We start from the raw sequence: 27,766 nt of genomic DNA on the forward strand, positions 1-27,766 counted from the left end.
GTCTTTTGGTTTCGTTGAGCCATTTTTTGAGTCCTTTGACTATTATTTTGTTTGCCGATTCGACTTGCCCGTTTGTCTGGGGGTGTTCCACCGAGTTGAAGCATTGGGATATGTGTTGTCCTTCTAGGAATTTCCTAAACTTCTTGTCGGCGAGCTGGGTTTTGTTGTCTGAGATTATGACTTCTGGGATGCCGAATTGAGAGATTATATGTCTCCAGAGGAACTTACGGCATTGGGCTGCCGTGATGAAGGCCAGGGGTTCGGCCTCAATTCACTTGGTATAGTAGTCTACTGCAACTATGATGTATCAGAGTTGTCCAGGGGCTGTTGGGAAGGGGCCGATGAGGTTGACGCCCCAAGTTCTGAATGGCCGATCTGCCATTATTGTGCTGAGTTGGTGCGGGGTGGCTTTGTGAAAGTCGGAATGCTTTTGGCACTTGTCGCAGTTTTTGACTGTTTGTATGGAGTCTTTGATGATTGAGGGCCAGAAGTAACCGGCTCGGCTGATCTTCTGGGATAGGGTTTTGCCTCTGATGTGATGGCCGCATTAGCCTTCATGGATTTCGTTTAGTATGTACTCTGTGTCCCCGGGCTCGATACACTTGAGTAGGGGTTGCGAGAATCCTCGTTTGTATAGCTGTCCTGTTATGATGGTGTAGTTAGCGGCTTCCCTTTTTATCCGATTTGCCTCTTTGGGATCCTCGGGTAGTACTCCGTTAAGGAGGTATTGTAGGATGGGGGAGGTCTATGACTCCTGGTTAGAGATCGGTAGGCTGGTGTCGGTGGTGGTTGATATAGATGGCGTTCTGATGACTTCTTGAATTAATGACCGGTTGCCTTGTCCTGGCTTAGTGCTGGCCAGTTTTGAGAGTAGGTCTGCCCTTACATTTCGTTCTTTGGGGACGTGTTGTATGGTTACATGGTCAAATTCTTCCTTTAGCTTGTTTACTTTGGTGAGGTACTGTTGGAGCAGGGGGTCTCGTGTTTGGTAGTCTCCGTTAACTTAGGAGCTGACTACCTGTGAGTCGCTGCATACCTCCAAGATTTTTTCCCCGACTTCCTTGGCTAGAATTAAGCCGGCTAAGAGAGCCTTGTACTCTGCTTGGTTATTGGAGACCGGGAACTCGTATCGAACGGATTGCTTGATTACATTCCCATTTTGGCTTTCAAGTATCACTTCGGCTCTTCCGCAAGTAGTGTTCGATGAGCCGTCTACGTGTAATTTCCAAGTTTCGAGGGTGGGATTTTCCGGTGTCATGTCAGTGATGAAATTTGCCATGGCCTGCACTTTGATTGCATTCCGGGGTTCGAATTTTATTTGGAATTGGGATAGTTTGATGGACCATGCTAGCATCCTCCCCGCTAGGTCAGGTTTTTGTAGGACTTGCCTGACTGCTTGGTCGGTTCAGAACGTAATAGGGTGGGCCTGGAAATATTGTCAGAGACGACGGGATTCCGTGAGGAGTGCGAAGGCAAGTTTCTCGAGGCATGAGTAGCGCGATTCCGTGTCTTGTAAGACTTTGCTTATGAAGTAGATGGGTCGCTGGGCCTTATTCTCGTCTTCTCGGATAAGCGCTACTACGAGTGCTTCTTCTGTTATAGATAGGTATAGGTAAATGGTCTCTCCTGTTTGGGGTTTAGCGAGAACCGGGGGTTCCGCTAGGACTTTCTTGAAATGTTGGAATGCCTCTTCGCATTGTGCTTCCCATTTGAAGGGGTTTCTTTCTTCATAAGTCTGAAGAAAGGGATCACCTTTTGGGCCGACGCGCCGAGGAAACGAGATAGTACGGTTAGTCGGCTGGTAAGTTTTTGGATGTCTTTGAGTTTTTCAGGATTGCCATTTCGAGGATGGCTCTACATTTCTCGGTGTTTGCCTCTACCCTGCGTTGTGTGATCATGAAACCAAGGAACTTTCCCGCTTCCATTTCGAAGGCGCATTTGGTCGGGTTGAGGCGCATTCGGTGTTTCCTTAAGGTGTTCATTACATGCTCGAGGTCGCCGACGAGTTGCTCGCCGAATTCGATTTTGGCTAGGGGTGGAAAAAGGTTAGGCGGCCTACCAGGGGCCTGCAGCCTGGCCTATATTTGGTCTGACCTGTTATAAAATAGGTACAGGCCCAGGCTCCTATAAAAGTCTTATTATATTAATAGGCCAGGCTCAGGCTCACTAATTAGCCTTATTGACCTGTCAGGCCTGCCTAGGCCTGTTAGTACATAATTACATATATAAATAATTTTTTTATTATTAATAAAATTATGAGATATTTAAAATTTATTTTATTTAATTATAAATAGTTTTGTATATTTTAAATACTTTAAAGTTTAAAGATTCTTATAAATATTAAATATGACATATTACAAATAAATATGTTTATTAAAAAATAGTTTTTTTAAATAATATTTTCATTTTTTTTTAAAAAAATATCAGACCTTTTAACAGGCTTCAAGCCAGGCTTAATACTTTAAAAAAAGCCTATAGCAAGCTGCAAGCCAGGCTCAGGCCAATCAACTATATGACAGGCCAGACCTGTTAAGAGCAAAGCCTGGCCTGGCCTGTTTCCACCCCTAGTTTTGGCGAGCATGTCATCTATGTAGACTTCCAGCTTGGTCCCAGATAGGCTTTGGAATATCTTGTTGACGAGCCTTTGGTAGGTGGCTCCGGCGTTTTTCAGGCCAAAGGGCATGACCGTATAGCAGTACGTACCGTCGGGGGTGATGAAGGCCGTTTTCTCCTCGTCGGATCGGTGCATGGGTATCTGGTTGTACCCGAAATATGCGTCTATAAAACTGAGATATTGGTGGCTGGATACGACGTCTACCAGCCCGTCTATATCTGGTAGGGGAAAGCGTCTTTTGGACAGGTTTTGTTTAAGTTCGTGTAGTCGACGCATATCCGCCGTTTCCCATTAGCTTTTTTGACTAGCACGACATTAGCCAGCCAAGTCGCATAGGGTAGTTCCCTGATAAAACCTACTTCAATGAGGGCTTTGACTTGTTTTTTGACCTCGGCTGCTCGATTGGGGTCATTTTTCGTCTTCTTTGTGTTACGGGCTTGGATTTAGAATCTACGGCTAGTCGGCGGGACATTAGTTCGGGATCTGTTCCTGGCATATCGGCAGTCGTGAATGCGAACAAATCTCTACTCTGTCTTAGGAGGCACGAGAGATCTTCCTTGAGGTCATAAGGGAGATTCCGGTTGATGAAGGTGTATTCTTCCTTGGTTTGCCCTATTTGTAGCTTCTCCATGTCTCCTTCTGGTTCCGGTCTGGGTTGCCCGTCTTGTCGGACATCCAGGTCGGCTAAGAATATGCCGGCCCCGTCTCAGGATCTCTTCCATAGGGCTAGGTTGGCGTTGTCACACTCTACCGCGGTTTTCCGGTCCCCATGGATAGTTCCGACGGAGCCATCTTCTGCCGTAAACTTCATTAGGAGGTATTTGGTAAAGATGATGACAGAGAGGTCATTTATTGTTTTTCTTCCGAGGATGACGTTGTAAGCGGTGAAATCTTTGAGGACCATGAACTCGGACAGGATTGTCTTTCTCTGGTTTCCCGTCCATATGGTAAGGAGAAGGATGATGGAACCGTACAGCTTGAGGAAGTTATCCCCGAGTCCGGTTACTCCGTTACGGTGCGTTTGGAGGTTGTCATTATAGAGTCCGAGCCAGTATTCTTCTGACTATCCCGGTTCCAATCTTTACTGAGATGATGAATGGGGCATCTTCTGCCAAGGTGTCGTGCTGGCAATTCTCGGGGGAGAATGTTATTGCTCTATTGGTAGTGGTGGTCAGGTTTTGGTGTCTGACTGCCAGGATTTTGAGGTCCTTCTTTAGTGCTGATTTTGATTTCCCCAGGGTGTCTTTGCATGTGATGACGTTTACAATAATGGTCGGATCTGTTTCAGAGCTTTCCCCGGGGGCTTGTCTCTGTGTCCTTGGGTTACGTCCTTCTCTCTCTGGTGATTTCTCTTTTTCTGCGCGTCTTAGTTCCCTGATGATTTTGGCAAACTCGGGGAGTTTGCGTCTCGTATAGCTTGCTCGAGGGCATCTTTTAAGTCGAAGCAGTCTTGTGTCCTATGTCCGTATCATCGGTGGTAGTCACAGTACAGGGTCTTGTTGCCGCCTGTTCTTTCCTTTAGCTGTCGGGCCCTTGGAAGGATGCCTTGATCTGCTATGTGGTGGTATATCTCTGTGATCAGGGCCGTAAGAGGTGTGTAGTTAGAGAATTTTCCGACTCTGTGGGGTCGGTTTACATTTGTTGGTTTAGGATGTTCTCTCTGGTTTTCTCTTGGTGGGGAGTTATGCCGAGGTGCCGTGCTGCCGTGTTGTGTGCTACCGTGCTGCCGCTTATTGGCGGCTACGACCTGGCTTACTTCTTTGTCATTTATGTACTCCTTTGCGACGCTCTGGCATGGTCCACACTGGTCTGGTAGTGAGGTATTTTCGAAAGTCTTCGTTCACTAGCCCGTTAGTTAGGCAAAGGCTCACGACTGAGTCTATGAGCCCGTCGACCATTAAGCATTCGTCGTTGAAGCGATCGAGGTATTTTCTTGTGGACTCCTCCGGTCTATGGGTGACTCCCAGCAAGCTGATGGGGTGTTTGGCTTTTGTGATTATCGTGGTGAATTGGGCCATGAATTTTCGTGAGATATCGTGGAAGCTAGTTATGGATCCGTTGGGGAGGGCATTAAACCATTTGATCGCGGGCTCTGCTAGGGTTACCGGAAAGGCCCTACATCGGACCGCGTCGGCGGCCCCTTCTACGTTCATCCTGGCCTCGAAGGCCGTTAGGTGTTCCTGCGGATCCTTGGTTCCGTCATACTTCATATCCATAGGTTTGTCGAAGCCTTTAGGAAGTTTAGGTTTCAGGATTCTTTCAGTAAAGGGGATAGCTCCCATTATCACGTGGTCGTTTCTTGTGTGTTTGGCTTCTCGGTGTCATCGATTGTCATCCGTGTCATGTTGATAGGCTGGGTCGTGGGAGACGCTGCGATTGCTCCTCTTGCTATGTTGCCGTTCTGACGACCTGCCATGTCCGTGGTCATGGGAGACGCTGCGATTGTACCTCTTGGCATGTCGTCATTCTGGCAACCTGCCCTTCCAGATTTCGTGGCGAAATCTTGATCTGGAGGTTGCGTGACTTCCATTCTCGGCGTTGTGCTTTTCCTTGGTCGCAATTCAGCCCTTGAGTTCTTGTACCCGGAGACAGAGGTTTTGGATTATATGAGCTGCTTTTTCTCCCATATTTTCAGGGTGTCGTCCCTCGACGATAAGGGGGCTGTTTTCTTTGTTATGCACTGGAGTTGTCTGGCGGATAGTGCTCGCTATCCTTCCGTGGGGTGTAGCTTCTCGGTGTTCGGGAGTCGGGTTCCTTGTTCGGGAGTTGTCGTGGTGGCTCGGGGATTGCTTTTCGAGTTCGTTCGCCATTTCGTCCTAACTTTGTAAGTTCTCCACAGATGGTGTCAATGTACGAGATGTCTCTGGTACGGGTTGAGAGATGGATCGGGAACTCGCTGGTCGGGGTGGATGCCGGAGTCTTCTGGCGGAGTAATGAGGGGGAGGTACCTGCAAAGACACTTCAACAGGATCTAAAAGGTATAAGATTTGAGAAATGAATGAGTACTTGGAGGGACCTAAGTCCTCTATTTATAGGTGATGGTGACTTATCTTATCTTATTTTTATTTGGCTAAGATAAAGGGGATATTTGAATTTGATTATTGGTTAGAAGGTCTAATGGGCCGGTTCCGAGCCTTTTAGATAGGTGGAGCAGGTCGGACCCAGGTATCCGAGTTCTGAGACCATTCTAGGTGTAGGATCCGTTAGCCAAATCCGTAACACTTTAGTACAAAAAATAATAATAAAAGCCATTCGATTTCTTGTTATAATTGTTAATATATAAAAGTATATTTAATATTTTTTTGTTAAGTTTGCAGTAGAAATAGAAAATAGTCAAAATACCAAACGCTTTGACCGTTCTTTTTATTTTAACCATAATAAATATTAACTCAATAAAATAAAAAATAATAAATAATTTTTTAAATTTTAATTTAAAAACACATAAAATTTTTATTAATTAAAAATATAAATTTTTTTCAATTTTTTAAATATAAAATATTTAAATTTCTACCTTTAAAATAGATAAAAACAAATCGATCTTTTAAAAAAAATTTAAATATTTTACGTTTTAAAAATAAGATATATTTTTATATTTTTAATTAGTCAAAAATTTATTTATCTCACATAAAAAATTAAAACCTATTTTTCTTTTATTTTAAAATAAAATTAAAAGGTGAAACGTTCAACTTCAACCACACAATAATGTAAAGGTCTGAGAGCTCTGTGAGAAGAGAGCGGTTCTATCTCATTAATTTGGTAAAAATATTTGATAATAAAAAAATTAACTAAAAATAATTTATATTTATTTTATTTAATATTTATTAATTATTATTAAAAATAATAAATATTAAATAATATAAATTTAGATTTTTTTTAAATAATATAAATACTAGATATACAGTTTTTAATTGCTTTTTTGGGACGAGTTTTTAGTAAGTAATTATTATACAAATCTTTCTATGAATTTCAGAATGTATCATTAATTAGCGTTTTTGACAATCCAAAATTCCAAACAAACACTATATAACATTTTTTCTTGTCTAAAATATTAAATGCCTTAAATGGATTAAAAAAAACTTCAAAATCTTATATAATTAATATTTTTACTCGTAATACTATTACGAGAATATAAATCTTTTAAAATTATATCAATCCTGATATTATAGATTATGACATAAAATTTATAGCATTAAACTGCATTTACAAAATAGTCGTAAGGAATAAAAGTCTCCGTCGACTAAGAAGACCATGATCTTTGTAAATAAAAATAAAATTAAATAATAATTTTTTAATTATTATTTTTATATGAAAGAGTTTAATTTTTTACTAATAATTAATTTTAACATTCGTTATCTAAAATTTTAAAGAATTTAACGTATATACTTTTATATTTGATTAAGTGTTAATTTTGTTGTACAAATAGAAATAATTAATTTTTATGCTTGTTATTTAAAAATAATATTTTTTCTATATATATAAAAATATAATTAGATATTATCATAAAAAAATTATATTGATAATTATAAAATTAACTCAAATTTATTTTTGTTTTAAAATAATTGAATCTTGATTATAACTTTTAATCACAACATTAGTATTTTTTTAAATTATATATAATAAATATTTAAAGAAAAAAAGTGAAAATATATATTAGAAAGATAAGTAGTAAAAATTTAAAATAAAATAAAATAATATGCATATAATAATGTCTTTTATTTAAATTATATTATATTGTTAATTTTATTTTTTGTAGAATAGAAAGGTAGAAAAAATAGAGAATAAGAGAAAAGATAGAGAAAGATAAAGAAGAAGAATGTAACAGAGAGTTTGTTAATTTTAAAAGTTAAGAAAAAAATTATTTTAATTATAATGAAAAATTATTTTAATTATAATGAAAAATTCTCTGGTGACACATTTTGATTTATTAAATTATTAATATAAAATATAAATTATAATTTATATATATAGAATGAGAAGAAGAGAGAGAAATAGAAAAAAAGAGGGAGGTAGATAAGAAAATATAAGAAGAATGTTTACCAATTTTGAGAAAAATATTTTTTCTAAATTTTAATAAGAGAGTGTCACGTGACACATTTTAGTTATTAAATTAGTTAGTAATATATAAATAAACTATAACTATATTTTAATTTTAATATTTTAATTTTAATTTAATTTAATTTGAATACAATTAGAGAATGTCATGTATATTTTGATTGTCAAATTTGTAATTAGTCATTGATAATGATATATGAGAGAGATATAGTAAGTGAAGGAATAAGAGAGATAGAGAAAGGAAGAAAGAAGAGGGGAGAGCTCTTAATTTTGAAGGAAAAGATTTAATTTTAGTTAGAATAAAAGAGTGATATCTGACAAATTTTGATTATAAAATTAGTAATATATAATAGAATAATAGATATAATAGATGAGCACTATATATTTATGTATATTTAATGTGTTTTAATTTGTGTATGTTATATCCAAATAATTGATCAACAGAATAATCCAAATTTTCACATCACAATAATCAAAATTTTTATAAAAAAAATCGGCAACCATTGTAATTTTATAATTCTATTCATATCACAATTATAAATATAAATTTAATTATCATCACTTTTAATATATTTCTACTTTTTCAAGAAAGGTCATTATGGAAAAAATTTATTATATCCATGACTAGAAAAGCAAATGACTTGAGGCAGGCCCTGTTGATCAATGGAGCAGCGGTGGTATACTCTGAGATGGTAAAATATGAATTCAAATTCAGTTAATATTTGTGAGGTGGTATACTCTGTTCATATCTAAAGAAGTTCTCAGGGTCAACTTTGGTTTTGACCTGCACCAGTTTATCAAAATTCTCTCTGAAAAACTTGGCTCCATAAATTCGAGCGGCGTCAACATTGATTGTTCCATTGCTTGGATTGGCTCCAATATCTCTGTCCCTGTAGTTAAGGTAAGCCTGTCTTGGCGATTTCGAAACAAAAGGAGTCATAATCTTATACATGGACCTTAAAATATTAAAGTTATGATTAATGGCATCTTCTCCATCTTGATACCAAGTTATCATGTACTGAATCTGGAACAAGTTCCCTGTTCTATGAGGAAACGGAGTAGCCGAAGCTGGAATGTCCCACATTCTTCCACCATAGGGGTTCCATTCCATGATTATTACCTCACTCTCGATGAACTTTTTCCATACAGATTGCAAACCCTCTTTTGAAATAACTTTCTGCACATAATCTGATTTACCCTTAAAATAGGACTCAGCAGGTCTTGATGATTCGTATAGCAACGCTTCTGCTACTGTTCCGATTGGGTATTCTGCAAAGAAAAGAGTGCTGTTGACCCAAGGCAATTCAAAGCAATCACTTTTGGTTAATCCCAGTTCTGGAAAACTTTTTTCCATCAAACTCAGAAGTCTATCGACTCGTCCCAAGAACTCGCAGACGAAGGAAACTCGAACCGTCTTTTGACGCACCTCGATCTGGAGTCTGATGAAAATATCCCTGTGGAGATTCGGTGCAACATGTTGCCACTTGTAAACAAGGTCCGAGCCGCCTTGTTCCAAGGTCCTGTTCAACCTGAACACCGTCACCACTGGAGGTACTTCCACCAGCTTCATTGTCCACGAGAGAATCACACCGAAACTGGCACCTCCACCTCCTCTTATGGCCCAGAACAGATCCTCCCCCATTGATTTTCTGTCAAGGATATTACCATTTACATCCACGATTTTGGCATCAATTATATTGTCTACGGCGAGGCCATATTTTCTCATGACGTTGCCATAGCCACCGCCGCCGAAGTGGCCGCCGGTGCCGACGGACGGACAGATTCCGCCAGGAACGCCGTGAACGTGGCTATTCTGCGCGACTTTGTAATAAAGCTGTCCAAGTGATGCGCCGGCCTCAACCAAAGCGGTGGCATTTTGAATGTTGACGTGAATGGATTTAAAAGTGTACATGTCGAGAAGAACGAAGGGAACATCTGATACGTAGGAGTAGCCTTCGTAGTCATGGCCGCCGCTTCGGATTCTGAGTTGAAAGTTGCTGTCTTTGGAGCATACAACCGCCGCCTGAATGTGCGATTCATGAAAAGGGGTTATGATGGCGATGGGTTTGGGCGTGTATGGTCTGTTGAACCTCTTGTTGCGGGTGTGGAGGCTGAGAATGTCGAAAAAGGATGAGTTGTCTCTGGTGTATAGCGCTCCGGTCACGCTAACAGGAGCTGATGGGTTTTTCCATCTCTTGTTTGAGAGACAAGTGTGAAAGTAAGCATCTGGGTTTGCATGTAAAACGGAAGATTGAAGAAGAAGAACAATAGTGGGTGCTAGCAGAGTTGAAAGGAGAAGAAATGACAATGATGATGTTGATGATGTCACCATTATTGTTATGAAATGAAAGTGGTGTTTGTTACTTGCCGCATTGTTAGCGTTGCATTCAGTATATATAACACAAAATAAATTTAAGAAGAAAAGTATAGGGAGCCAATAGTCTAAGTCTACGAACAATAGAGATTTAAGAAGTATTAGAGGTATGATTATTAGTGTTATATTATCCTTTCAGGTTATGTTTTTGGGATAAGTGGGTTCATGACATGATATTAGAATTTTAGATACGAAAGGTCAAGGGTTCGATTTTTGGTGAACTCCAAAATCAATTTATATGGACCAAAGATTTAGTTTATTGTATACATTGTATGCTTAAACCATTGACTCTTAGCACTATCCTAAAAATAAATTAATATATTTTAATATATTTTTATATATTTTAAAATAAATTAGTAAATAATTTTAATGATCGATTAGTGTTATTATAGTTAATTGTTCAGATTCTTTGATGGTCAATTAGTCATGGAAAATGTCTAGTCACATTTAAAAATTGTCCTTTTTGACTCATATATACAATAGGAATACATATCGAATGGATTGCTTCTGTCAAAAAAAAATGAATGGATAGCTTGAAAATTAAATTTATTACAAAAATCAGTTGGTCTTGGATCCAACAGATAAAAAGTTTATTTTTAATAAATATTTTAAATAGAACTCAATATCGCGCTGAATTAGTCTTTAGTCTGTTGGATTAAGGGATATTATAGAAAAAAAAGACAATTTACATGAATAACATATTTAAATTTTTTTTATTATATTACAACTTTATAAAATATTAGAATCAGACATAATTGTAACTTTTTTATTTATATATAAATCACGACATCTTAACGCGGATAATATATAATTAAATATTTATATAACGTAGTTTACATTATTTCTATTAGTGTTTGGAAAGTAAATTAAAAAAATAAATATTATAAAAAATTAAAAATAATCATAAATATTTAAAATTTTAAAAAATAATTATAATACTCACGTTACATTTTTTGATGATTTGAAACATTTAAATAATATTGATGTGTATTTAGTTTATTCACGTATTTTATCCTTAAATTCATATTTTAAAGGAAATAAAAAATACAGATACTCCATATGTTTCTTCTTCTTAAGCTATTTTAATAATTACTTTAAACTATTTTCTTACGATCTGTCCTTATCTATCTAAGTCGATATAAGAGTCATTGTTTATCGGACTATAAAGTTTATGAAATCTATCTTTTGTACATAAAAGATAATAAACAACTATTACATTTATGCTCTAAAAAATTTAAATTTGAGTTAGAAATGTCATTAAAGTAATAAATTTTATACTTATTCTCATAAATTAAATAATAATTTAATCAGGGGCTAAACTAAAATAAACTTTAAAGAAGAACAAAAATTAATTTTATGATATAAAAAAGATTAATTAAATATTTTAGAAGACTAAATTAAAATTTTTATCTAATTAATAAGAAAAAATTGAGATTTAGGAAGGACTATTGTCCCCTTTCCTTAGACGAGGCTTCACCTCTAAATTTAATTGATATAATATTTTAATTATTTTTTAAATTATATATTATATAAATATAATTAATCATTTTATATTGTATAATTATCTGTTATTTTTTACGCTGAAAAAATTTAAATTTTAATTCTTATGTCATCTTAAAAGGCTAAATTTTAATTTATATTAATTTTTTAATATCAAAAGTCCCAATAATTATTTTTTAGATACTAATGAGTCAAAGGATAATTTTTAATGAATTTTAAAAAACTTGTTATTATTTCGTTTTAAATTTCTAAGTTTATAAAAATATAAATCTTTTAAAATTTAAACTAAAACACAAAAATTAAATTTTTATTCTTATTTATTTTGATTTTTTTATATTTTATTTAAAACCAAATAGGAGATAATCCTAATTGACATTTTTTCAATGTTAACTTTAAAATATATATAATTTAAAAATAAAAATATCAATAATCTTATCAGTATAAATAGTAAATCAATCAATTAGATTCGATTTACATGTATATACTGTAGGAATAGTAAATTAAATCCACATTAAAAATATATAAATCGAATTTAATTGTTTTGATTTATATAAATTTGTTGGTGTAATTTTGATCCTCGAATAAATTTGTTTGTGTAAAATGAACCAATATAATGAGTATAATTAACATGTGTATTAAAAAGCACATTAAAATTATTATTAATAAATACATTATAAGAAACACGCTGAACAGCGGCAATTTTTTGATGGATTTGCGACAATTTTAAACTGTCGCAAAATAACATACCAGCCGTTATTGATAAATTTACGCATAACACAAGTTAATAAAACTATCATGTATGTTAAGCTGTACTTTTTCAATTAGTTGAAAATTGAGGGCAAAAGCTAATGAAGTATAGATTAGGCATTCAAAACAAAATTCTTTTGTTAACAATAAAAAACAAAAATGTACTCGGGAACAAAATTGTTGGCACAAAATTAAACTTCAATGTGATGTTTAAGACTCTTCTTGCATTTTTTTTTAAACTTCTTTACTTTTTGGGCAGAATTTAAGGGTGATATTTTTTCATCGATAGCATCCTGCTTGAGTGTTGTTAGTTCTTCTTCACTTTCCCTCTTCTTTGCATTCATATGCAGTTTTTGAAGATAAGTAAAGCACAAATATATATACCTTCAAAAGTATACAAATAAATTAAAAAATACAAACATGTTAGTATGGGATTGGAAATTAATTTAGAATCCAAATCCACATTAATAAAAAAAAAGTGGTAAGCATTTTCATCTAAAGAGCAAAGACTTACTTTTGAGGATTTTTATCTAGTAGTTGTTACCGTTCTTCCTGATTGAGAACCATTGAAAAAGAAAACATGCAGAAAATTAAAGTTACAATGCAGAGGTTGAAATTATGACCTTTTTATTTTTCAATGAAATATATTCTATTGAAAAATAAATTAATATAGCAGAATTTCAATATTTTTTTTGTGAACATGAATATTCATCAAAAAAATTCTAAGTCACTTATACAGTAAAAAATACTCATTGATTATAAGCATATTCTATAAGTCAAACTTTCTTACAACAAATGCCCAGAAAAATTCTTGCTATTTAAATCTTAATATTGAGTTTGTGAACATAAGTGTGAGTATGAATCATGTGCAAGGTTTTGCAGCACAGAAACACATTTCAGTCAACTGAAATGCAAAACAGAAATATAATGCTTTAGGGAGAAGATGATCTGGATACCTGTGCCTCGGAGCGGAAATACATAAAGGGTGTATAATATAAGAAATTAGACACCCTAAAAGAATAAAATCAGCATACCTAAAATTGAAATAAATTAATGCACCTCATTTTTAAGAAATCAGTATGATATAGATAAAAAGGGGCATCAAGAAGAAAGTATATACTTCTCAATTTGTCTCATCAAGTGAATTTCTTCGCTAAATCCTCTATCAAGATGGTAAGCTGGTGCACTCCCATCCAAACAAACTGCAGAATAATTTTTAGGAAGAAAAAGTTACCAAAATTTATGCCATGAGTTAGCAATAAGAATAATAAGAACACATGTTAAAGGAAAAATTTTTGTTTACCAAAATTGGATGAATTAATTTATGCCATCTTGCCAATCATGAAGGTGGAAATGTGTAACCTTATCAATTTGGAATAAATGTACAAATCAAAACCGAAATATAATAATAAAAGTAGTGATGAAGCATCTATGTTTTGTTGGACATTCTTTCCAGCTTTAGAAGCAGGCGGAAGGATATTCTTGCGATAGGTCTTACCATTAACTTGAACAGCACCTTTGTCTCCTATGATTTTCAGTAATGCAACAGGTGAACCTCCACGTTGTGTAGAATAACAACCATGATCAGTAATCTAAAATAGTAATTACCCAAAATACATCATACAAATGACTCATTTTCTATAACCAAAATGCAAACTAGATAGATCATTAGCAACTCAGCCACCTATTTGGAATTGCATAAAATAGAAAGTGAAACATCTACCTCGATGTTACTCAACTTGCGTAAAATATTGCCAACAGTTGTATTTTTAAGCCATAAATTGCACTGACGACCTTGTCCAATGATAAAGATAGGATCAAACATAGGCTGGTGAGGAATCTGGAGAAGAAAAAAAACAAATATGATTAATTTTAGATTGAAATGACTAATGAAAACACAATCAGCTCATAATTCTCCTTATTTTAAGCCCAAAAAAGCAAAAGATACTTCAAAGTAGATGTCTCACTTACTCATGTCAAGCATGGTAGCACCTATATCTTTTATGGTGAAATCACACACAACATTGCTTTTATCAGGTAATGCAAAATTTTTAGCGGAACATATCACTAACTGTGGCATGATATTGCAAGAAACAAAATTTTCTCTAGCTAGAACAATACAACAACAACTAAGCCATATCTCATTAGGTTGGGTGCACTAAATGAATCAAACATTGCCATCCATATTATCCTTATCATATATCATATCTGCATAGAACTTTAAAACATGTTCAAAACACTTGACATATTGTTGAACACTTGGCAAGCAAAAGCATAAACAACACAAAATAACACTAAAAAGCATTCTTTGCAACACCAATTCAAAATTCAGCACCAATGACATAAAAAGTCAGTAGCATTTTGTAGTTACTCAACAAAGCATCAATCAATCAATCTAAACAAATTGAAATTCAAACTCAAGAAGCTCTTAATAGCATGTTTAACTATGTATAAACTAACACTAATTCTAATCAGAAAATCCTAATTATAACCTAAACTCAACTAACAGCAGCAAATAATTCTACGCAAATCAAATTAACACTAGAATCAACATATAACTAATCCTAAATTAACTAAAATAGAGAAGAAAAGGTGATATGAGAACCTGAGTCAAATTAATTCTAGAGTTGCTCTATTCTAATTCAGTGACTGGGAATGAGAGAGGCATGGGTGAGCCAGAGAGCCACAGACCCATAGTGCGAGGTTGTAAGGAGGGGAAGAATATGGTCGCGGCGGCGCTAGATGGTAACCGGCAGCGAGATAGAAAAGGCAGGAGACAGGAAAAGAGAAAGAGAGAAAGAGTTTTTGCGGTGGTTGTTCGGCGAAGAAGGTGGTGGTGGTTCTGTGGTTATGACGGAGACGCTGGGGGTGATGGTCGATGGTGGTGCTGCGTAGGGGGTCGAAAAGAAGCTAGGGCTGGAAAAGGGGGAGTGATTCAGACTTCAGTGTTCTAGACTTCAGCGAGTGATGGGACACTTAGAGATGGCTCTCTTCTTGGTTTGATTTGCAGCCGTTGAAAAACTAACAGCTGCTATCTTGGTTCTTTTTGTAGCGAGCCCAAATCGCTATCCTATTGGCCGTTATCTTGCCAATTTGCTACGATTTGATAAACAACCGCTAATTAGGGGGATGCACTTGCAAAGACACTCCGACGCTCAAGTCAGAATGGATCTAAAAGGTATAAGGTGTGAGGAATGAATGAGTACCTAGAGGGACATGGGTCCTCTATTTATAGGTGATGGTGACTTATCTTATCTTATCTTTGTTTGGCTAAGATAAGGGGAACGTTTGAATTTGATTGTTGGTTAGAGGCTCTAATGGGCCGGTTTCGGGCCTTTTAGATAGGTGGAGCGGGTCGGACCCGGGTATCCGAGTTTTGAGATCGTTCTTGGTGTATAATCCGTGGTCCGGATCCGTAATAGTTGCTCCCGCGGCGGGAGAACGAGTGAGGTCGGTCTCTGTCGCTAGAGGATATGGTTTTGGCCATTTTGTGGCCTTCTTTGGTTTCTCAGATCGTAGTTTAATGGATTTGTCTCTTAGCGGGGAAGGTCGATATGTCGGCCCCGAGTTTTATGGTTAGGCCGAGGTTCGCCTGGTCGTTTGATTAACGCGACCTTTCTGCATTCTTGCGTCCGTTGCATTTTTTGAGGTGTGTTTGTCAGTTTCATTTTTCCAAGGGAGCATTTATTGCGAGGGAATGTTTGGGTTGCTTTCCCTTTTCTGCCCCTGCGTGCCATGTTTATCATTAGGGCTATTTACATCTTTTCGCCCTTTCGAAATCCGTTTTGGCTTTCCTACTTTACTTCCCTCGTTTGCTTCATTTCCTACTTGCTTTTGCCTCTTCTCTGTGGACTTCTCTTTCTTCTCTCTTTCATTTTGGGTGTTCTTCCTGCTTCTTTGCTGTCGTGCTTTCTGCTTCTTTGCTGTCTTCAAGTTTTCATTCGCATTATCAGGTTGGTGTTCTTCCACTTTGCCCTCGTAATCTGTATTGCCCTGCTCCTTTGTGTTTTTGCTTTATTTCTTTCTTTGGTTTAGTGGGGATTAGGGTTGTATTCTGTTTCTAGGGGGTAGTGAGTTTTTGAAGGGGGTGAGCACCACTGTGTTGTTGGCAGTAGGTAGTGGCGTGTGTTTTGATTTTTTCCTTTAGTTATTGCCGCACGTTTTTTGGGCTGATGGTGGTGCTCGCCTCTATTTTAGGTATGGCACGGTGGAGGACTAAGGGTGCGCGCGTTCTGGTGGTTCCCGCTAGTGGCGTTCCCTCCCTTTATTCTTGGGTGAACAGTGACGTTTGGGGGACGCTGTCTCGAGTGACGGAAGCGGACCTTCAGCGGCTCCGTGACCAGGGGGCTATTGTGGAGGGGGTGATGCCGAGCGCGAGTATGAGCTCGCTCTTCCGGGAGGTGATGAGAGCGTTGTTATACCAACCTCGACTCGCCGACCGTCCCGGATTAGATGTGGGTTTACGAGGTGATGTTCACCCGACTTGGTGTGCGGCTTCCGTTTTCTCCATTCGTGCAGCAACTTTTGAGCCGATGTTCCGTGGCGCCGCCTAAGCTACATCCAAATAGTTGGGCGGCAGTACGGATGTTCGAGCTCGTTTGCGAGTTCCTGGAGCTTCTGGCTTCAGTGAATGATTTTCCTTTACTCTTCTTATGCACCTTACCGACTAAGGAGGGGAAGCATAAGAAGGGGTATATGTCCTTTAGGGCTCAACCCCACCGTCGGGTCTTCGGTTTATATGAGGACTCTTTTCATGGCTTTAAGAGTAGGTACTTCAAGGTTCGCCCTGCTATGGGGCACCACCCTTTCTAGTTGATGTTGGAGGGAGAGTGTCGGTTTCCCACGTACTGGAATTTTGGTGAGGGGCCTTCCGTTTTGACGTGGGTGACGCAGGAGTTTTTGTCTCCGGAAGATCGGGATGTGGCCCTCATCCTTTGGCATTTGTTTGGGGAACGTCCTCTTAATCCTAGGGATGTAATGGGTGATCCGGTTGCTTGCCGGACTTATGTTGGTGTGTGGTTGTCTCTCCCTTTTTTTTGTCGTTGTTCCGAGTTGAGTACTTATGCTTTTTCTTGCTTTCTTCTGCAGTTGAAATGCCTGGCGATTTGACGACTCTTGCTAGGTTGAAGGCTCAACTGTCCCAGGGAACTCCCTCTGGCAGTTCTCCGTCCACTCCTACCTCCCGACCCGTCGATGATACGAGGGCGGTTTTTCAAGATCTTATTGACGATCGGATTTCTATCGGTAAAGAAATTCACAAATATAATCGAGTTGTAAGTATAATTTCTAAACCAACAGAGAATTCTTTCGTGCAAAAGTTTTGGTTGTCACAAGTAACAAAACCCAATAAAATTTATAAACCGAAGTATTTAAACCTCGGGTCGTCTTCTCAAGGAATTGCAGGGAGGTGTGTTTTATTATTGGTTATGGAAAACAATATTTTTGGGTTTTTGAAAGGTTTGAACAAGAGAAATAAATTGCAGGAATTAATAAATCAATAGCTAAGAAAACTCTTGGAAAGGTATGAAAATTAGAAGTTCTATCCTAGTTATCTTTATCAATTGTGATGAGAATTTCTCGTTGCTCCCACTTAGTCAACCTCTAACTATGAAGGTAGGTCAAGTGGATAAATCAATATGAATCCTCAAGTCCTAGTCAATTCCCAAAGAAAGACTAGAGTTAGTAAAATTCAAGTCAATTAGCAACTTCCAATTATCAATTAACAAGAGAGTTTGATAATTCAAGAGTCTCTAATTACTTAACCAAAGCCAAAAGGGGAAAATATCTTAAATTAAATAAAAGCATCATAAATAGAATAAGACAATCATCAATTTGAAATACCTCAAATTATATTAATTAAGAAAATCCTAACATGAATGGTTCATAAGCCAAATTGAAAAGATAAAAACAATTAAAGTAATAGAATAAATAAAAGTAGAAAATAAATTAAAAGAACATTGAACCTGTAATAGAAATCCTAAATCCTAATCCTAAGAGAGAGGAGGAACCTCTCTCTCTAAAAACTATATCTAAAAATCTAAAATTATGAATTATGAGTGAATGATGATGAATGAATGGATTCTCCCACTTTATAGTCTCTAATCTGTGTTTTCTGGATCGAAAATTAGGTCAAAAACAGCCCAGAAATCGCTGATTGCGAATTCTGATACGCTGATTTTCGTCACTGCGATGCGTCTGCGTGGAGCACGCATTCGCGTTGCCTAACTGTACTGGCACTATAACAAATTATATATCATTTCGAAGCCCCGGACGTTAGCTTTCCATTGCAACTGAAACAGTATCATTTGGATCTCTATAGCTCAAGTTATGACCATTTGAGTGCGAAGAGGTCAGGGCTGACAGCTTTGCCATTCTTTCAATTTCTTTTATTCCTTCCACTTTTACATGCTTCTTTTCCCTCCTCTAAGTCATTCCTGCTCTGTAATATCTAAAATCACTTAAGGCACATATCACGGCATCGAATAGTAATAAGAGAAGATTAATATTAGCAAATATAAGGCCAAAGAATTATGGTTTCAATCATAGCACAAAATCAGGAAGGAAAAATGTAAAACCATGCAAATAGTATGAATAAGTGGGTAAAGAGTTGATAAAAATCACTCAATTGAGCACAAGATAAATCATGAAATAGTGATTTATCAACCTTCCCACACTTAAACATTAGTATTTCCTCATGCTAAGCTCAAGAGAACTAAAAGAGTGAAGGGGAATGGTAGAATGTATGAAATGCAACCTATCTATATGAATGCAACTACATGCAAAAAAATGATTCTACCTACTTGGTGAAAAGTAAATAAATCTTCAAGAATAAATATGAACTGGATTTCACTAATTCAAATCACAAAATAAAGTACAAGTAAACTTGCAGAAGAAAATAGCTCATGAAAGCCGGGAACAAAGAATCGAGCATCGAACCCTCACTAGAAGTGAATACACTCTAGTCGCTCTGGTGTTTAAGGTTCGATCTCTCAATTCTCTACTAATCTTGCTTTCTAAGACTTGCTTTTTAAGGGTTGTAATGGGGTCAAGGTCAAGGTAGGATTGTATTTGGTCAAGTAGACTGAAATCTGAATCCTTAATTAACATAAAATTCTCACTTAGCCTAAGACATTCCATGTAATTACAATGCAAAACCTAACTGCCCATTAACTATGTTTATCACATATTCATGCATCCCAAATTCAAGTACAATTCATATGCATTGATATTATTACTTTACTTGGGGCATTTTGTCCCCTTTTTTTATTTATTTGCTCTTTTTTTCTTCTTATTATTTTTTTTGTATTTATTTTTTTCTTTTATTTTTCTCAATGCATATGATTAAGGTATTGCATGCATAAACATGTGTTTAACATTCTTTTTCACATTTTATCAAGAATATACAATACCCAATTCTCAAACCAAATATTTTCAATCCCAATTTCCCCACACTTAATTCGTGAGCACTTTCACTAGTCTAAGCTAACCAAGGATTCAAATTAGGGACATTATTGTTTTCCGCTTAGAGTTAATAATGTGCTAAAATAAAGAACAAATGGGGTAAAATAGGCTCAAATTAGTTTGCAAAGAATAATGAAAGGTAAGGCCATATGGGTATGTAAGCTTAGTGAAATAAGGCCTCAATCATATAAGTGCATGCATACATCAGATAATGGAAATATAGAATTAAGCAAGATAAATATTACAATTTTAGAGAGAACAACACACACCAAAAATAAAATATTAGTTGATAAGATGCAACCAATCAATTAGGCTCAAAATCTCACGGGTTTTGTGTGTTCGAGCTCTAAACCATGTTTCAAAATAATATTTCTTCAAACAAGTTTTTAAAAAAGTTTAATTCAAATTAGAGAAATGCTATAAAAAGTTTCTTGAAAAAGAAAATATTACTTCAACCAAGTGGTAAAATATGCACAAAATCAAACAAATATGCAATCAAACATGCAAATGCAACAATGAACAAACAAAAAATAAAACATTGGTATTGAGAAGAAGGTAACTAACCCACGGAAGTCGGTATCGACCTCCCCACACTTAAAGATTGCACCGTCCTCGGTGCATATAGAGATGTACAAGTGGACGGGTGGTTCCGCAGCTAGTGCTCTTTTTTTTCCTTTCCTTGCTGATGGTTTGGGAGTAGCTTTCTCTTTTCCTTTCTTAGTGGCCATCCTAAAAAGGAAAAAAATAAGTACATGTAAAGCTAAGGGTTCGAGCAAGGGAGATGATAGTATAGGTGATAATCAATGCATGGTAAAGAGGGATGTCATTAACACATGGTCATGACTTCATGTGAAGAGTTCATCAATGAAAATATAGCAAGTGCATGTAATGACAATTAAATGTAAGATGTTTATTGGCATGCTGGCAAAGGCATGAGTAGCATAGATCAAGCACTAAATGTCCAAGTTAGATTATCATCTCTTTCAAACTAACAATCTGTTTGTATTGACAATTATATTTTAATTAATAAAATATAAAAGGAGTTTTGTGAAAAACAGGCATTAAAGTAGTAGGATAACATAAAAGTAGTGCATGATGCCATATGGGTTTTTTCACAAACACTTAGCATGCATGGTAAATAAGTTATTGAAAGTATTAAATTGAACATGCAAGCAACCCTATAAAAAGTAATATATAATTGTCAAACAATTCCTTAATAATCCACAAGCAAAATATAGAAAATAATGACTGATGAGCGGATAATTTGTACGCTTTTTGGCATTGTTTTTAGTATGTTTTTAGTATGATCCAGTTGGTTTTTAGTATATTTTTATTATTTTTTAGTTAAAATTCACTTTTCTGGACTTTACTATGAGTTTGTGTGTTTTTCTGTGATTTCAGGTATTTTCTGGCTGAAATTGAGGGACCTGAGCAAAAATCTGATTCAGAGACTAAAAAGGACTGCAGATGCTGTTGGATTCTGACCTCCCTGCACTCGAAGTGGATTTTCTGGAGCTACAGAAGCCAAATTGGCGCGCTCTCAACGGCGTTGGAAAGTAGACATCCTGGGCTTTCTAGCAATATATGATAGTCCATACTTTGCCCAAGATTTGAAGGCCCAAACCGGCGTTCAAAGTCACCCTCAGAATTTCCAGCGTTAAACGCCGGAACTGGCACCAAAATGGGAGTTAAACGCCCAAACTGGCACAAAAGCTGGCGTTTAACTCCAAGAAGAGTCTCTACACGAAAATGCTTCAATTCTCAGCCCAAGCACACACCAAGTGGGCCCGGAAGTGGATTTTTATGTCATTTACTCATCTATGTACACCCTAGGCTACTAGTTTTCTATAAGTAGGACCTTTTACTATTGTATTAGGGAGATCTTTCAATCTTTGGATCTTTTGATCATGTTTTGATGATTGAACCCTCATTGGGAGGCTGGCCATTCGGCCATGCCTAAACCTTGTTCTTATGTATTTTCAACGGTGGAGTTTCTACACACCATAGATTAAGGTGTGGAGCTCTGCTGTACCTCGAGTATTAATGCAATTACTATTGTTCTTCTATTCAATTCCGCTTGTTCTTGTTCTAAGATTTCACTTGTTCTTCAACTTGATGAATGTGATGATCCGTGACACTCATCATCATTCTCACCTATGAACGTGTGACTGACAACCACCTCCGTTCTACCTTCGAGTGGGTGAATATCTCTTGGATTCCTGATACACGATGCATGGTTGATCGCCTGACAACCGAGTGCTCGCCTGACAAACGAGCCAGCCATTCCGTGAGATCAGAGTCTTCGTGGTATAGGCTAGAACTGATGGCGGCATTCAAGAGAATCTGGAAGGTCTAACCTTGTCTGTGGTATTCTGAGTAGGATTCAATGATTGAATGACTGTGACGTGCTTCAAACTCCTGAAGGCGGGGCGTTAGTGACAGACGCAAAAGAATCACTGGATTCTATTCCGGCCTGATCGAGAACCGACAGATGGATAGCCGTGCCGTGACAGGGTGCGTTGAACATTTCCACTGAGAGGATGGGAGGTAGCCACTGACAACGGTGAAATCCTTGCATAAGCTTGCCATGGAAAGGAGTAAGAAGGATTGGATGAAGACAGTAGGAAAGCAGAGAGACGGAAGGGACAGCATCTTCATACGCTTATCTGAAATTCCTATCAATGAATTACATAAGTATTTCTATCTTTATCTTTATAGTTTTATTCGTATATCACCATACCCATTTGAGTTTGCCTGACTGAGATTTACAAGGTGACCATAGCTTGCTTCATACCAACAATCTCTGTGGGATCGACCCTTACTCGCGTAAGGTTTATTACTTGGACGACCCAGTACACTTGCTGGTTAGTTGTGCGAAGTTGTGTTTATGCCATGGTATTGAACACCAAGTTTTTGGTTTCATCACCGGGGATTATTTGAGTTGTGAAAAGTATTGATCATAATTTCGTGCACCAAGTTTTTGGCGCCGTTGCCGGGGATTGTTGAGTTTGGACAACTGACGATTCATCTTGTTGCTTAGATTAGGTATTTTCTTTCTTCAGAGTTCTTAAGAATGAATTCTAGTGTTTCAAGGTGATGTTCTTATCATCACCAAAGCTGATTGATCTTCATCAATTTAGCTCTTGAATGCAATGTTCTGCTGAAGCTTGGCTGACCATGTCTAATTCCTTTAGACTGAAGCTTTAGACTAACATTGCATGATTCCTGGAATTCTCATTAAGAATTTTGATACATTTTTCCACTTTATTTTTGAAAAAAAGCACAAAAAATTTTACAAAATCATAAAATCCAAAAATATTTTTGAGTCTAGTGTTTCATTTTAAGTTTGGTGTCAATTGCATACATTCATTCATGTGTCTTAAGGATCTTCAAGTAATTCTTGATGATTTCTTACTCTGATCTTTGAATTCTTTTGACTTGAGTGTTTATGTGTCTCATTAGTGTCAGCAGTATACAAACTGCTAAGTTTGGTGTCTTGCATGCATTGTTATTTGATTTTAGTTGCATTTTGATTATTCCTTATTATTAAAAATCCAAAAATATTTTTAATTTGTGTCTTTTCAAGTCAACAATACAGAGAATTGAAGATTCAGAACATACTGCAGAGGAATTGCACAGAAAAAGCTGGGCGTTCAAAACGCCCAGTAAGGAAGACAGACTGGCGTTTAAACGCCAGCCAGGGTACCTGGCTGGGCATTTAACGCCCAAAAGGGTAGATTTTTGGGCGTTAAACGCCAGAATGTGCACCATTCTGGGCGTTTAACGCCAGGATGGCACAAGAGGGAAGATTCTGTTTTCAAATCAAATTTTTTTTCAGGTTTTCAAAGTTTTTCAAAATAAAATCTTTTTCAAATCATATCTTTTCAATCATATGCTTTCAAAATCAATTTCTTTCCTTTTTCAAAGATACTTGCTATCAATTAATGATTTGATTCAACATTTCAAGTATGTTGCCTTTTCTGTTGAGAAAGGTTTAATGTTTGAATCATATCTTTTCTTGATAGCCAAGTCATTAATTTTCAAAATCAAATCTTTTAAAATGTTTTTCAAATCATATCTTCTCAATCACATCTTTTTAAAATCAATCATATCTTCTTAACCACATCCTTTTCAAAATAGTTTTCAATCAAATCTTTTTTATTTCTAATTTCAAAATCTTTTTCAAAAATCACTTGATTTCTTTTCCACTCTTGGTTTTCGAAAATCAATTAGTATTTTTCAAAATGTTTTCAAAATCTTTTACTTAATTTTCGAAAATTGCTTCCCTTCTTCTCACATCCTTCTATTTATGGACTAACACTATTCCTTGATGCAAAATTCGAACTCCATCTTCTTTGACAAGTTCGAATTTTCTACTTCTGCCTTCCATTTTCTTTTCCTCTGACACCTCAAGGAATCTCTATACTGTGACATAGAGGATTCCATATTTTCTTGTTCTCTTCTCTTTCTTATGAGCAGGAGCAAGGACAAAAGCATTCTTGTTGAGGCTGACCCTGAACCTGAAAGGACCTTGAAGCGAAAGCTAAGAGAAGCTAAGGCACAACTCTCTGTAGAGGACCTAAACGAATTCTTCAAAGAAGAAGAACACATGGCAGTCGAAAACAACAACAATGCCAACAATGCAAGGAAGGTGCTGGGTGACTTTATTGCACCTACTCCCGACTTCTATGGGAGAAACATCTCTATCCCTGCCATTGGAGCAAACAACTTTGAGCTTAAGCCTCAATTAGCTTCTCTAATGCAACAGAATTGCAAGTTCCATGGACTTCCATTAGAAGATCCTCATCAGTTCTTAGCTGAATTCTTGCAAATCTGTGACACTGTCAAGACTAATAGGGTTGACCCTGAGGTCTACAGACTTATGCTATTCCCTTTTGCTGTAAGAGACAGAGCTAGGACATGGTTGGACTCACAACCTAAAGAAAGCCTGAACTCTTGGGAAAAGCTAGTCAATGCCTTCTTGGCAAAGTTCTTTCCACCTCAAAAATTGAGTAAGCTTAGAGTGGAAATCCAAACCTTCAGACAGAAGGAAGGAGAATCCCTCTATGAAGCTTGGGAAAGATACAAACAATTAATCAGAAAGTGTCCCTCTGACATGCTTTCTGAATGGAGCATCATAGGTATTTTCTATGATGGTCTCTCTGAACTATCCAAAATGTCTTTGGATAGCTCTGCTGGAGGATCTCTTCATCTGAAGAAGACGCCTACAGAAGCTCAAGAGCTGATTGAAATGGTTGCAAATAACCAATTCATGTACACTTCTGAAAGGAATCCTGTGAACAATGGGACTAGTCAGAAGAAAGGTGTTCTTGAGATTGACACTCTGAATGCCATATTGGCCCAGAATAAAATATTGACTCAACAAGTCAATTTGATTTCTCAAAGTCTGTCTGGAATGCAAAATGCACCAAGCAGTACTAAGGAAGCTTCATCTGAGGAAGAAGCTTATGATCCTGAGAACCCTTCAATGGAAGAGGTGAATTACATGGGAGAACCCTATGGAAACACCTATAATCCTTCATGGAGAAATCATCCAAATTTCTCATGGAAGGATCAACAGAGACCTCAACAAGGTTTCAATAATAATAATGGTGGAAGAAACAGGTTTGGCAATAGCAAGCCTTCTCCATCATCTTCTCAACAACAGACAGAGAGTTCTAAGCAGAACACTTCTGACTTAGCAACCATGGTCTCTGATCTGATCAAAATCACTCAAAGTTTCATGACTGAAACAAGATCCTCCATTAGAAATTTGGAGGCACAAGTGGGTCAGCTGAGCAAGAGAATTACTGAACTCCCTCCTAGTACTCTTCCAAGTAATACAGAAGAAAATCCAAAAGGAGAGTGCAAAGCCATCAACATGGCCGAATTTGGAGAGGAAGGAGAGGCAGTGAACGCCACTGAGGAAGACCTCAATGGACGTCCACTGGCCTCCAATGAGTTCCCCAATGAGGAACCATGGGAATCTGAGGCTCAAAATGAGACCATAGAGATTCCATTGGACTTACTTCTGCCATTCATGAGCTCTGATGAGTATTCTTCCTCTGAAGAGGATGAGTATGTCACTGAAGAGCAAGTTGCTAAATACCTTGGAGCAATCATGAAGCTAAATGACAAGTTATTTGGTAATGAGACTTGGGAGGATGAACCCCCTTTGCTCACCAAAGAACTGGATGACTTGTCTAGGCAAAAATTACCTCAAAAGAGACAAGACCCTGGGAAGTTTTCAATACCTTGTACCATAGGCACCATGACCTTCAAGAAGGCCTTGTGTGACTTAGGGTCAAGTGTAAACCTCATGCCTCTCTCTGTAATGGAGAAGCTAGGGATCTTTGAGGTGCAAGCTGCAAAAATCTCATTAGAGATGGCAGACAACTCAAGAAAACAAGCTTATGGACTTGTAGAAGATGTTCTGGTAAAGGTTGAAGACCATTACATCCCTACTGATTTCATAGTCCTAGAGACTGGGAAATGCATGGATGAATCCATCATCCTTGGCAGACCCTTCCTAGCCACAGCAAAGGCTGCGATTGATGTTGATAGAGGAGAATTAATCATTCAAGTGAATGAAGAATCCTTTGTGTTTAAGGCTCAAGGATATCCCTCTGTCACCATGGAGAGGAAGCATGAAGAGCTTCTCTCAAAACAGAGCCAAACAGAGCCCCCACAGTCAAACTCTAAGTTTGGTGTTGGGAGGCCACAACCAACTTCTAAGTTTGGTGTTGAACCCCCACATTCAAACTCTAAGTTTGGTGTTGGGAGGTTCCAACATAGCTGTGAGCATTTCTGAGGCTCCATGAGAGTCCTCTGTCAAGCTAATGACATTAAAGAAGCGCTTGTTGGGAGGCAACCCAATGTTATATTTTATCTATTCTCTTTTGTTATTTTATGTCTTTTGTAGGTTGATGATCATGAGAAGTCACAAAATCAATGAAAAAAGCAAAAACAGAATGAAAAACAGAAAGAAAAACAGCACACCCTGGAGGAGAGCGTGCTGGTGTTTAAACGCCAGTGAGGCTAGCAGATGGGCGTTTAACGCCCAGTCTGGCACCATTCTGGGCGTTTAACGCCAGAAAGGGGCACCAGACTGGCGTTAAACGCCAGAAAAGGGCACCAGACTGGCGTTAAACGCCAGAAAAGGGCAAGAAGCTGGCGTTAAACGCCAGAAATGGGCACCAGCCCGGCGTTTAACGTCAGAATTGGCTAAAAACGCATTTTTGCTTGCCATTTGGTGCAGGGATGACTTTTCCTTGACACCTCAGGATCTGTGGACCCCACAGGATCCCCACCTACCCCACCACTCTCTCTCTTCTTCACCCATTCACCAATCACCTCAACACCTCTTCCCCAAAAACCCTTCACCTATCAAATCCCATCTTTCTCTTCACCACTCACATCCATCCTTCATAAAACCCCACCTACCTCACCCTTCAAATTCAAACCACTTTCCCTCCCAAACCCTCCCATACATGACCGAACCAAGCCCCTCCCCACTTCTATATAAACCCATCTTCCCTCCTTCATTTTCACACAACCTAAACACCACTTCTTCCCCTTTTGGCCGAACACAAAGCCATTCCCTTCTTCCTCATTTCTTCTTCTTCTACTCTCTTCTTTCTTCTTTTGCTCGAGGACGAGCAAACCTTTTAAGTTTGGTGTGGTAAAAGCATTGCTTTTTGTTTTTCCATAACCATTTATGGCATCCAAGGCCGGAGAAACCTCTAGAAAGAGGAAAGGGAAGGCAAAAGCTTCTACCTCCGAGTCATGGGAGATGGAGAGATTCATCTCAAGGGTGCATCAAGACCACTTCTATGAAATTGTGACCTTGAAGAAGGTGATCCCCGAGATCCCTTTCAAACTCAAAAAGGGTCAACTTTGATCAAAGGTTGGACCAAGTCCTCATAGACATCTGTGAAGAGGGCGCTCAATGGAAGAGAAAGGGAAGCCAAGTCAACTAAGAAGGAATGACCTCAAGCCCATCACTAAGAAAAGGATGG

At 37.4% G+C, this 27,766-nt stretch overlaps 1 protein-coding gene and 1 non-coding gene across 2 annotated transcripts; both read right to left on the reverse strand.

Moving 5' to 3' along the window:
- Positions 1 to 8,229: 8,229 nt before the first annotated feature.
- Positions 8,230 to 10,011, reverse strand: LOC112791383 (berberine bridge enzyme-like 17). The gene has a single exon (XM_025834192.3). The coding sequence runs from the start codon at positions 9,996 to 9,998 to the stop codon at positions 8,382 to 8,384; it is 1,617 nt and encodes a 538-aa protein (XP_025689977.1). The 5' UTR covers positions 9,999 to 10,011; the 3' UTR covers positions 8,230 to 8,381.
- A 14,751-nt stretch (positions 10,012 to 24,762) lies between these two features.
- LOC112793083 (small nucleolar RNA R71) lies at positions 24,763 to 24,870 on the reverse strand. Its single transcript, XR_003197792.1, has one exon. It is a non-coding gene; the product is annotated as a small nucleolar RNA R71 (small nucleolar RNA).
- Positions 24,871 to 27,766: the final 2,896 nt, after the last annotated feature.

This window comes from Arachis hypogaea, chromosome 3 (genome assembly GCF_003086295.3).
Source record: "Arachis hypogaea cultivar Tifrunner chromosome 3, arahy.Tifrunner.gnm2.J5K5, whole genome shotgun sequence".
Lineage (NCBI taxonomy): Eukaryota > Viridiplantae > Streptophyta > Magnoliopsida > Fabales > Fabaceae > Arachis > Arachis hypogaea.